General features: G+C 32.5%; 1 protein-coding gene across 3 annotated transcripts in view; it reads left to right on the forward strand.

Moving 5' to 3' along the window:
• LOC143253644 (A-type potassium channel modulatory protein KCNIP1-like) overlaps positions 1-12484 on the forward strand; it is a 141358-nt gene that overhangs the window by 86103 nt on the left and 42771 nt on the right. Inside the window, exons 1-2 of one of the 3 annotated variants that reach the window (XM_076507856.1) lie at positions 2875-2976; positions 5277-5960. The exons of the other annotated variants lie outside the window; for them this stretch is intronic. Coding sequence (XP_076363971.1) covers positions 5804-5960 — 157 coding nt within the window. The 5' untranslated portion in view covers positions 2875-2976; positions 5277-5803. Of the gene's footprint in view, positions 1-2874; positions 2977-5276; positions 5961-12484 lie in introns of those variants that run through there. 3 annotated transcript variants of the gene reach the window in all.

Below are 12484 nucleotides of genomic sequence, written 5' to 3' on the forward strand. Positions count from 1 at the left end.
AGGGCTATCTGTGCTAGCCGTCCCTAATTTAACAGTATAAGACTAGAGGGAAGGCAGCTAGTCATCACCACCCACCGCCAACTCTTGGGCTACTCTTTTACAAACGAATAGTGGGATTGACCGTCACATTATAACGCCCCCACAGCTGAAAGGGCGTGCCTGTTTGGCGCGACCGGGATGCGAAATCGCGACCCTCAGATTACGAGTCGCACGCCTTAACACGCTTGGCCATGCCGGGCCGCTAGTTAATTGATAGTTATAACTAAAATTTAAGGTTAAGTTATGACTAAAATTTAAGATAAACAGTGATACATTTTTTATTAATCTTTCGAAACCTCTGAGATGATTTTTAATGCAATTTGAACCATATGTGTAAAGTTTTGATTAAGTAATCTGAAACAAAATGATCTTTCAGAAACCCTGAACAGACTGTTCATCTTCGCCACTTAATTTTAAAGTTTTATGTGCAAAATAATTTAATTCGATTTAATCTAGAATGTAAAATATATAATATTTTTTACAAATTCTTTGTAGCAGAAAAACATTCGTTTTTATTGAAAAAGTTGCTTAGATTATATTATAGAACTGACAACTTATCATTTTGTAAAGAACATAAAAAACCAGACTATTTAAAAGTGTATATGTCTGCCAAGAATAATTCGGTTAGCTTAGTGCCTACCGAACTGTAAGCATGTTTAATAAAGAGAAAATACTAGTATCCAGTGAAAATTCTTTATTTCTTAAACGTTTTATCCTATGGCTTAACTGAGAGATTGATACCATACTTAACACAATCCCAGGCTTAACTAAATAAACAGCTGATGTGATTCAAAATGGTAATGTTTCTCTTTACTACGTATTTTTCTGCATGTATTTCTACTTATATTTGTGCCAGTTCTCAAAAGATAGATACCGTAATATGTAAGATTAAAGTGCAGTTACATGTTTTGATTTTTCAAAACCTCTGAAGAGCTACGCAAACTGGTGCATATAAATATTTTAAGTCCAATATATACCGACAATAAGACTTGTACTATAGTCCGCCTTGACAGCACTGCGATATAGAGTTACTTGTGGTCACTGAGGAAAATGAATGCCCTGGTTTTTTACTCTTTTTGTCTCGAGTAATTTTGTGAATCTAACTTATGTTGTTTCGTTTTAGCTTGAGTTAAGAGTCGTTTGATTAAAATAAAGGAAATGGTGTTTACTGACCAATGTTTTGAAATAGAATGGATATTTAGTTGCAAGAGGGCACAATGAGACAACTAAGATAATTAAACATTAAAGGGTGGGATAGTTGGAAATATATATTATATAGGTTTAACAAAGGGCATAAAGAATGAAAGAAAATATTAAGAAGGAGACTGAAAAAAATTAAAGAAAGAATTAACAATAAAGATAATGCAAAGAAGTAAGAAAAGATAGATGAGAAACATAAAGTGAAAGAATGATAGCTTGTAGAATATATACAAGTATACAACAGAAAATAGATGAGCCATAAAGATAACAGCGAAAGAATCGAATGAGTATGTGGAATATAAATCTTATGTAAGTGAATGACAACGAATCAATGAGAAGTAAATACAATGAGGGAGAATAGGAAAGAAAGAATAAATGATAAAAATAAGACTGCTCTTCGCAACTATCGACGTAAGATAGGCTTTTAAGGTCGGCTTTACATGGAACTGAGAACGTTACATTAAACTGATTTTGAAATTCTAACTCAACAAATGACATGGAAAACGCAGATGTTACAAACTTGAGATGGAATGAAATGTATAAGAACTATGTTTTGTCATTTCTTGGCGTTATCTGATGCCACTAGAAACTGATTGCTCATTAGAATGGTATGTAATTACTATCTTCCGATGCAAAATATTCATACACCCAGATCATAAAAATGTGGTTCAGATCTGGGATTTAGAATTTTCAAACTGAGACATGGACTGCAAAAGCGTCGTAAAACTCCTAAGTCGTTTTAATATAACATAATCAACATCTGTAATACAACAGTTTACATTAATTTCAGCTGTAAAGAAATTTTTTTGGAAATGAGTCTCAATAACACTCAGTTTAACTGAATTTTACTTCAACAACGTTACTGTGGCTATTTTGTAAAATAAAATACTTAAACTAGAACAACATGGACTTTTTACACTACAGCATTAAGCTTATTGTATTGTATAGAAATAGTATTTTATATACATTTTTGGTTGTCGAAGGTGACGATTCATGATAATTACAGATGTTTTTTGGGTAACAGTTGATGACAATAAAAAATATCTGAAATGCTGTTTTTACCCACCTTTCATTGGAAGTATATAATGAAGTAATCAAAAATCTATAATGGAGTAATTATAAAAGTTGAAGAAAATCATTAATAGTGAAGCTTGATTTAAATTCATTTTCATTTCATCATCGAATCAGATCGAAGTCACATTTATTTTAAAACATATTTTTAAAACTAAAGCCAAATAAGATAATTTTTATTTATTTTAATAATTCTCTATTTCTATCGTCCGGTCCAATATGGCTAGGTGGTTAGGGCGCTTGACTCGTAATCTGAGAGTCACGGGCTCGAATTCTCGTCACTCTTAACTTGCTCGCCTCTTCAGACGTGGGGTCGTTGTAATATTACGGTCAACCTCACTATTCTTTGATAAAGGAGTTGGCGGTAGATAGTGATGATTAACTGCCTTCCCCCTAGTCTTTTACTGCTAAATTAGGGACAGCTAACGCAGATAGTCCTCGTGTAGCTATGCGCAAAATTAAAAAAAACAAAACAAACATTCTATCGTCTTTTTAAACTAATGCCCAATACAATAGGTGTTGTTTATTTTAATTATTTTCTATATACTGCTTTCAGTGAAACTACAAAAACACACGGTGTATATACTATTCAGAGATCTGTTATATGAAGTAGAATGGAGCCACACGAAAGCTGAAAGACAACAAACTCTGGTTCTCGTTTTTAAGGTAACTTACTTGTCAATCTTAACTTAAAAACTTACATTACAACGAGTTTAAAGTCCTCATAGCCGAATCACACTTTGCTTTGACACTTTGCTGTGTGTTATTTGATAATATGTTTTTGCTGCCTTGTTGAAAAAAAAGTTCATGGTATAGTATTAACAAAGTGCTCTCAGATATTATCTAAGAAACAAAATCATCTGACGACGAGGAAGGCTTCTTTGTTGTCAGAGTAATGGAATTTATAAACCTTGCAAGTAACTGGTGGTCTCAGAGCAAGAATGGAAGTGTAAATATTATTGCAACAAATGTTCTCTACACATAAGTTTCTTATTTGAACACATTTCCCAAACATTATCTATCAAACTAAAAGGATGTCAAACTACCCAATTCTGCCAGTCCTTCCTCGGATTTGTCGTATAGTTTGTTTGTTTTACATGTTAACTTGGAAAATGAAACAACTATGTTTTTCTTACTAGGGTGGTGGATAACACACCAAACTTTCCTCACGACACATTTTCTAACACTACACTAAATATCGATACGACATTTAACAGCCGAAACGTATAATATTGTTGTATCGTGTTCTTTAATAATTTTTTAATAATTTGTTACAATATCTCCAGTTAATTCGTGCTGATAAATTTAAGTTCAGATTTTAATTTGTTACAATATCTCCAGTTAATTTGTATTAGTAATTTTAAGTTCAGATTTCAATTTGTTACAGTATCTCCAGTTAATTTGTGCTAGTAAATTTAAGTTCAGATTTCAATTTCTTACAGTATCTCCAATTAATTTCTGCTAGTAAGTTTGAGTTCAGATTTTAATTTGTTACAATATCTCCAGTTAATTTGTGCTAATAAATTTAGGTTCAGATTTTAATTTGTTGCAATATCTCCAGTTAATTTGTATTATTAATTTTAAGTACAGATTTTAATTTGTTACAATATCTCCAGTTAATTTCTGCTAGTAAGTTTAAGTTCAAATTTTAATTTGTTACAATATCTCCAGTTAATTTGTGCTAATAAATTTAAGTTCAGATTTTAATTTGTTACAATATCTCCAATTAATTTGTGCTAGTAAATTTAAGTTCAAATTTCAATTTGTTACAATATCTCCAGTTAATTTGTGCTAATAAATTTAAGTTCAGATTTTAATTTGTTACAATATCTTCAGTTAATTTGTGCTAGTAAATTTAAGTTCAGATTTCAATTTGTTACAATATCTCCAGTTAATTTGTGCTAATAAATTTAAGTTCAGATTTTAATTTGTTACAATATCTCCAGTTAATTTGTGTTAGTAATTTTAAGTTCAGATTTCAATTTGTTACAGTGTCTCCAGTTAATTTGTGCTAGTAAATTTAAGTTCAGTTACATTTGTTAAATGGTAGTAAATTTAAGTTCAGATTTCAATTTCTTACAATATCTCCAGTTAATTTGTGCTAATAAATTTAAGTTCAGATTTCAATTTGTTACAATATCTCCAGTTAATTTCTGCTTGTAAGTTTAAGTTCAGATTTTAATTTGTTACAATATCTCCAGTTAATTTGTGCTAGTAAATTTTAGTTCAGATTTTAAATTTGTTACAATATCTCCAGTTAATTTGTGCTAGTAAATTTAAGTTCAGATTTCAATTTGTTACAATATCTCCAGTTAATTTGTGCTAATAAATTTAAGTTCAGATTTCAATTTGTTACAATTTGTTATATCTCCAGTTAATTTGTGCTAATAAATTTAAGTTGAGATTTTAATTTGTTGCAATATCTCCAGTTAATTTGTGCCAGTAAATTTAAGTTCAGATTTCAATTTGTTACAATATCTCCAGTTAATTTGTGCTAGCACAGTGAAATTTAAATTTTAATTTATTTTGATGTCTTCCAGTAATAACGTTAGAAGTTATTTCAATCTTGGTTATTAATACCAGCAGCACAATAATGAAACTAGAACAGGTACTTAATAAATTGGACATGCAGTTTTCAGTCGCATCTTCTCGGTCTAAACGTGCACGTACTACACTTAACTTCTTAACGTAGAGATTTCGTAACGGAATATTCTTTAATCTGATGCGTAGTTAACTTTTGTATTCTGGTAATTTTATACTGACAGCAAACTTGCTTGTTAAACTTAGATGAACGTAGTTTTCGTATTGTCCGACTGTGCAACTTGGTTTTAAATATCGTAGTTTATATTACACATGGTACTTTTTCCTCCAACAACGTTTCTCGTATTTCTCGTTAAGAATATTGATGAACTCGGCAAGACATTTTTCTTTCTAACGTACTAACTAGAACTAATTTCTGCTTTCAGTGCCCTGCAAACAACCCAGACCTTCGCCCAACGGTCTTTGTGTCTGCTATTCACTCGGCGCAGCGTTAACGAAGGAAATTAAATCGGCGCGAGCAACAGGCTGTATTCATCAATTTCTTCGTGCGCTATATCACGTGCCAGTCGTGAGCTGGTATGCTGCTTATGTTCAAGCTTGTCCGTAACTTTGGAGTTCACGATAGACTCTCGCGTGACAGACCTTACCCTGACTCTAAACCGACAGGGTAAATCAGTTGTCATCCTCAAACAATCTCGCAAGTAAATGGTGTGTACTTACTCAGAGTGAATAAAAAAAGTCGTGTATTAAATTAGTTTAGTAAGTTTAACAAATACTTTGATTGAGGTCTAATCAGAGAATACCAATAACGAATAACACATTCAGTAAATTTCTGCCCTCGGTGTGCGCCCAAGACAACATCTAACTTCTGAAAAATACGAAGGGATTTGTCTCTTGTCTCCAGTCAGAAACATAGCTTTCGTTGCTGTGTGTTACAGTTTCTCCCTATACCATGTATGGGATGGTGTCTGGTCACTCAGATTCTAAAAGTAATACCAACAGAAGTAACCATCACCGCCTCCGAAGCAACGATAATGTTCATCGTTCAGTTTACCGTCGACTGGTCAGTTTCTTCCGTGAGGCGTGGACTGGCATTAAGATGGGTCTAGGTAAGACTTGCCTTGCGGTTGAGCATGCTTGTTTCAATGTTAGATGTGGTGACTGGTGTTCAGAAAGAAACGGTATTTTCATTTTCGTACCCTGTAACTGATGAATAATTATAATAACTGATGAGTTATTTGTTTGTTTTGTTCTATAGAATGGGTTCATGTAGATACTGGTTTAAATATAAATGCATCTGACTCGTGTTCAGAATCGGTATATTTTGATACTGGTTTATACGAGCAAAAGTACCTGCTCTCGGTGAGTGGAAAAGTTTGAGTAACTGTTGCCTAGTGATGGGAACGTTTAAGTTAATCTATCAATTTAAATTATTTCATGGGCTGTAAAAAGGTTAATTGTGTTACACACTTGGTTTCATCCAGATCCAAAGCTCTGAGCTACTCATATCGCTCGTTGTGATAAGTAATTGTTGAGTATTTCAGTCACGCTTAGAAAAACTCAACAATAACATGGTAAATCTACATTTTTATTGTTTAAGTTACGTCACATTTTGAAATGTGAATCATAGTGTGATTAAAGCATAACAATTTAGTGTAGAATATCCTGATAGCAAAATAACATTTGACATCAACATTATATATATATTCATGCCCCTGTTCTCCCGTCATTTCAAAAGTGAATGTTCAGCTTTGCCTGCTTGCACAATATTTCAAACGGGAGACAGACCAATGCTCTGACAAACACCACAGATCGCAGTAGTTTTAAGATGGCTGGCTGTCTTGTTTTCTTTCATTCTTGAGAATGGGATCGTGTATGTACTGGTTGATATACAAATATATATAGCTTGTTTGTTTCATTCTTTAGAATGGGTTCACGTAGATACTGATTTACATATAAACCTATTTAACTTGTTTCTTCAATTACAAACGTTTAGAATGGCTTGTACGTTCATAGTTTCGATATGGACTCATCTTAATGTTGGTTTAAGTATATAGCGTGATCTAATCCGTTTAAATTTATTAGAAAAGCATATATATTTAAATATTCTAATTATTTAATATAGAAACTATCTATTATGTAATTCATATCCATATAGTGCCTGTGGCGGTGACCTGGGGATGAAATTAAAGTTATACTAGTTGAACTATTATTATGTTAAAAGAAAGTCCCTCTTCCCGTTAACTTATAACGCTAAAATACGAGTGCGGAGGAGACAGCGTAAATAGCCATGATTTAGCTTGAAAAGGTATATTTTTATAAGGGGAAGGAATGTCTTAAACTTTTCATTTTGTTTTTTTCAAATGCAACAAGCCGTTTTTATGATAGAATATTGAAGTCGTTGATGTTATTTTTGATCGAAACATGTTTTTTTCAACGTTTTGAGAACCTAGATCGTAATTACTTTAATTCTGCATTAAAAAACCTACTAACTCGCATAATATTGACACATATTGTCACAATGTTTTTGTTATTTTGAGGATCAACAGAATGTTTTTGTGAAAATACAACTACGTTATTGGCACCCCCGTTTTGTGAATGATTTCATAGCTGTGCAACAGATGTTTGATGTGACGATTATCTGTCCTCTATTGTTAACAATATGATGGTATACTTTTGTGTCATCAAGCGTTCTAGTATTTCGTTTCTGGGAACTATTGATCAAATGAGTTAAACCACTTTTTATCAGTTGCTCGTTAACGAAGCCTAATAGAAGACCAATTTAGAATCAGCCATCTTTAAAACTATTATATTACGGCACTTACACCTTGTGTTTGGGAGTTCTAAGATGTTTTTCTTTTTATTTGTTAAAAGACAAAAAAAAAACACAATAAAAACAATGGATATTTTGGCAGTAACTGACAGCGAATTAGGGTCGAGAAGTACCATAATTTACCAGCTAAGAGCAGAATAAAATTATAAACTTAGTTATTAAAAAGGACTGGGAAAATGAATACGAAAATCAAACTTAAGAATTACCATCATCACCATGGTAGTGACAATCTATGTAATTGTCATAAACGATATAAAATACTGATTTTTGAACATTTCTTGACACTATTGTTTGAAGGATGCGGTCATGTAAGTGCCAACAAGATGCTGGGAAAACAACAACAAGAATGGAACCATTTTGTGTGTAATTCGGCTCTAAAGATACCTGTCAGACTCAGCTGAAAGATGACGTGTACGTGGTCTCATGCTTCTGTTGCTTAGTTATTAATTAAATACATTATAAAAAACACGCATGAATGTGGACAATAGTGGATACGAAGTCAAGTCAGCATATGCTTCAAGCAACGAGAAACTGATTTTAATGATGTTACACAACTTATTCATCTTCTACTCTGAATTATCTTATGACAGTTTATGTACGAATAAATATGTTTTATTACCATTTCCTTCATGTTTTCCATCATGCTCTTTTAATTAGCAGTTATTCTTGACTATGACGAAGAAAAGGGGAAAAAATAATTGCTGCTCTTATACTAAACTGTAAAGTGTGTATCTGATGGGCCAATGAGGAGCTGGTAATCTAGTCTGGAAACCAATGAGAGAGTGTGGATGCTCTGAACAATAACCGAGGCTTTTTTTTCATGTTTGCTCAAGCTGTAGGTTACCAGTATTGTATTCAGAAGAATCCTTAAAGTGAACCTTCTAGGAATTTTCTTAGTAACTCAACTGCTGCGTTCATTTGTTTGAGTTGTGGTTTTAGTCTGTTGATATAGAAGATTGTTTTCTTGGAAAACTGTATTCATCTTCGAAAACGAAGCAAAGACTACAAGTTCTTCAAGCATGGCTTATAGAGCTCAAACGCACGCATAGCAGATATGTATTTTAAATAGAATGTTGTTGATACTTTTTTTCTGATATAAAGACAGAATGTTTTCGTCGAAGGCAGTAAGCACGGTGTATTAATTTACATGTTACTCTTGCACAGGAGACTAACCTAGTTTCATAACAATATGGTTCTAAACTAGGGTAAACGAACATGCAAGAATCAAAATGCCTGTTAGATCAAGTGTACTGGAATACGTCTTGGACAAGTGTGATGTAGATGCCCATTCAAATTATTATAAAATCTTAATTACAGTCAATGAAGTACATGATTTCAGTACGAGGAATGTTTGCTTATCAAGAACTGAGTCAAATGAGCTGGGAAGTTAACTTGGTACTCAAATTATAATAAGAGATTGTCCTTTTCTGGTAAGAGGGAATTTGTACAGTTCTTCTGTTGTCCAAGTATTGGAGATAGTTGATGATATTTTCTGTTTCCTTACTATTAAGAAATATATTGATTATTGGTTTCATACTTAGTCTTTAGCTAAGCCCAAAACCAAGAACTTCAAAAAATGTATTTTCTTCTAGTTCTATCAATAAGTCTATCAATAACATTTCAAATTCTCTGACATTTTCTGTTTATTGACTGTCGATTCTTTATTCCTGATTTGACTAAGAGATTAATGTTAATTTTACTTTTCTTGGATAACAAAACGCAAGACCTTTTACTGTAATTGTAAATTTTTATTTGATGCGGTATTGATGGTTGGTAATTTAGATGCGTTAATCAACAGTAGTTTTAGTTTTAAGTTTGTGTTAGATTTCAAATGATACTTTACATGGTTTCACTGAATAACACAGATTTAGTTATTGTTCAAGTAAGTGTCAAAACATTCTGTTAGTAAGAAGATTATATAGGGTACAATGTTTGTTTGTAGTTAAGCGCAAAGTTATAGAATGGGTTATCTGTATTCTGCCCATCACGGTTATCGAAAACCGGTTTTTAGTGTTGTAAGTTCGCTATGCCACGGGAGCGGGGTCACTCAGAAAGGGTTTGTATGCTTGGGTTTATATTTAAAATGGGTTCACGTATAAAAAAGCTTACATATTTAATTTATGTATTCGAATGGGGTTCATTTGTAACGTAGTTATTTGAAGGGGTTCAGTTTATAATGAGCTCATACATAATATGTTTTACACACATAACATATTTGTGTAAGAGAGTTTATAACAGTTTGCGTATCAAATGTGTTTCTTTGAATATTTAGAAGTTACAAATCTGTCAATAGATACTACACCCATGTATATATAGTAGGTAATACCGCATGTATCACACATTTTAATATCTACCAGATGATAATTACAAAGTTATACATTTGAGTCACACGTGCCGCTTTCTGCAACATAACGTTACGCGTGACAAGTTTAAACACGGAGTTTGGAATATGTTTTGAGGTGCATTTCAGCTACCTCGTTTATTAGACACTTTTAAATATATTTTCTACGTACCTTCATATAGATCTAATAATGATTATTTATAGCATAGCTCTAACCGTTTTATTTTGTGATGCGTATTTTCATACACAGAAAACTTGTGCTGGTTCATTTGGTAAAACGTGTTTTGTTTGTTTGTTTGTTTGTTTTTTTTAATTTCGCGCAAAGCTGCACGAGGGCTATCTTCGCTAGCCGTCCCTAATTTAGTAGTGTAATACTGGAGGGAAGACAGCTAGTCATCACCACCCACCGGCAAATCTTGGGCTACTCTTTTACCATCGAATAGTGGGATTGACAATAACGTTATGACGCTCCCACGGCTGAAAGGGCGAGCATGTTTGGTGCGATCGGAATTGAACCCGCGACTCTCAGATTACGTACGAGTCGAACGCTTTAACACACCTGGCCATGCCGGGCCTGAAACGTGTTTTAAATACAGTTGATTTTCACTATCTTACGATTTAGCGTGTATTCCTTTTTATACCATATGATAACACAAGTTTTACGGTAAAATCGATCTTTCCTTTTTCATGTATATTAATAAGATGCAGTTGCTTATTAATATTTCATGCGACGATGTGTGTTTCTCAAGTGCCGTAATGAACATTAATGTTTTATTTAGTAATGTGTATTTTTAGAATAACAGCTGATTCTAACTGATTTGTGCAGTGTGTGAGACGTTTTAAAGTGTAATTAGTGTTTACTGCTTTGTGTGGCAATGCGTATTTTAAAATACAAGGACGTTTCGTAAGATACTCTTTTATGTGGCAACAAGTGCTGTCGTTAAAATATTAACATTGATGTTTATGTGGTAAATGAGTTTGAAAAACAAGTTGGTCCTTGCTGTCAGAACACGTTTGTTTTGGGAAACATTTGATCTATGTGGTAAGAGGTGTTCTAAGTTGAAATCGATCATTACCATTTATGGTAGCAACTTGTATCTTAAGGTAAACTTTCACTTTATTTCTTATTTGAATAACATGTTTTTTTCATTTCTTTTCGTGCAGTTAGTTCTTGCTGTCTCGTGTGGAACTGTGTATTTTGAGATAAAATTGATTCTAAGTTTGGTTATTGTATAGTTAGTTGATAATACTTTACGTAACAAAATATGTCTTAAAATACGGTTGACCTTTACCATAAACATATATGTACACGTTTTATGTAGGTAATGTTTTTGAGATACAATTTATCCTTATTGTTTTAGGTGGTTGCTGTGTTTGAAATATAATTGATCCTTCATTGGTTATATGATTAATATATTTAAGGTCTAATTGATCCTTACAGGTCAATGTGAGAACTATGTTTTTCGACAGAGCTAATTTTCACTTTTTTATGGGTATTTTGTGTTTGAGTTAGCGATTGTTCTTACTGTTGTATTTGAAGATACAGTTGGCCCATACTGTATGTTTAGGTTTTGTCTGTTTTGATGTGATAACGGGAGCTTTAAGCTTCAGGTATCATTACTGCTGTAGTTTGTAACGTATGATTAAGATACAGTTTACTCTTACAACTTTGTTGTACAATGTGTTTTGACGTGTATTTTGACATTTGAAATGAACAATATTTTGTAAAATAAGGACATTTTCTATTCGGGACTATTTGTTTTACGCGTTACTTTAATGCTACAAAATGAGCAAAATATTTTCATGGATATAATGAGAAGAATTACATTTTGTTTTAAGAACGCATTGTATTCTAAGTGATATTGTTTTTCATTGTCATTACACACTTATAAAAAAAAACTTTATTTTAGGACTTATTTTATTTTAATAAGCGTCTCAGCTTGTAATGAACACAAGCTGAATAATACACCGGAAGTTGTGTTTCTTAATACGACTTGAACAGACTGTTACATATTAATTCTAGCTGCAAAACTTATGAACCCTAAAACATTTGTTGCTTATTGTAAAGCATTCTTAACCCCAACCTTATAAATCTTAAAAAAACAAACAATTACCAGTGCAGTAAAGCAGCCATAACTTCTAACCTTATGAATCTTAACGCAAATGTTAGAACTGTAAAGTGATAGTGACTTTTAACCATATGAATCTTTAAAACAGTTGTCCCAAAAAAATTGTAAAATAATCCTGATGTCCTTGCAAACCTTTAAAACAGGTGTGAGTATTGTAGAGTAGATCAGTTTTAAAACCGCTTTGGTAAGATAAAATAGAAAACAAAAAGATGAAAAAATATATACAATGAATTATGGCTTATGTTAAAAATATTTTAATGTACATAGTGTTTCGAGTTAAGACGCCCTTCGTCTGGTGATTTTTTAACATTAATAAAACGGATTGTTTGA

The sequence above is a fragment of the Tachypleus tridentatus genome, chromosome 1 (genome assembly GCF_004210375.1).
Source record: "Tachypleus tridentatus isolate NWPU-2018 chromosome 1, ASM421037v1, whole genome shotgun sequence".
Lineage (NCBI taxonomy): Eukaryota > Metazoa > Arthropoda > Merostomata > Xiphosura > Limulidae > Tachypleus > Tachypleus tridentatus.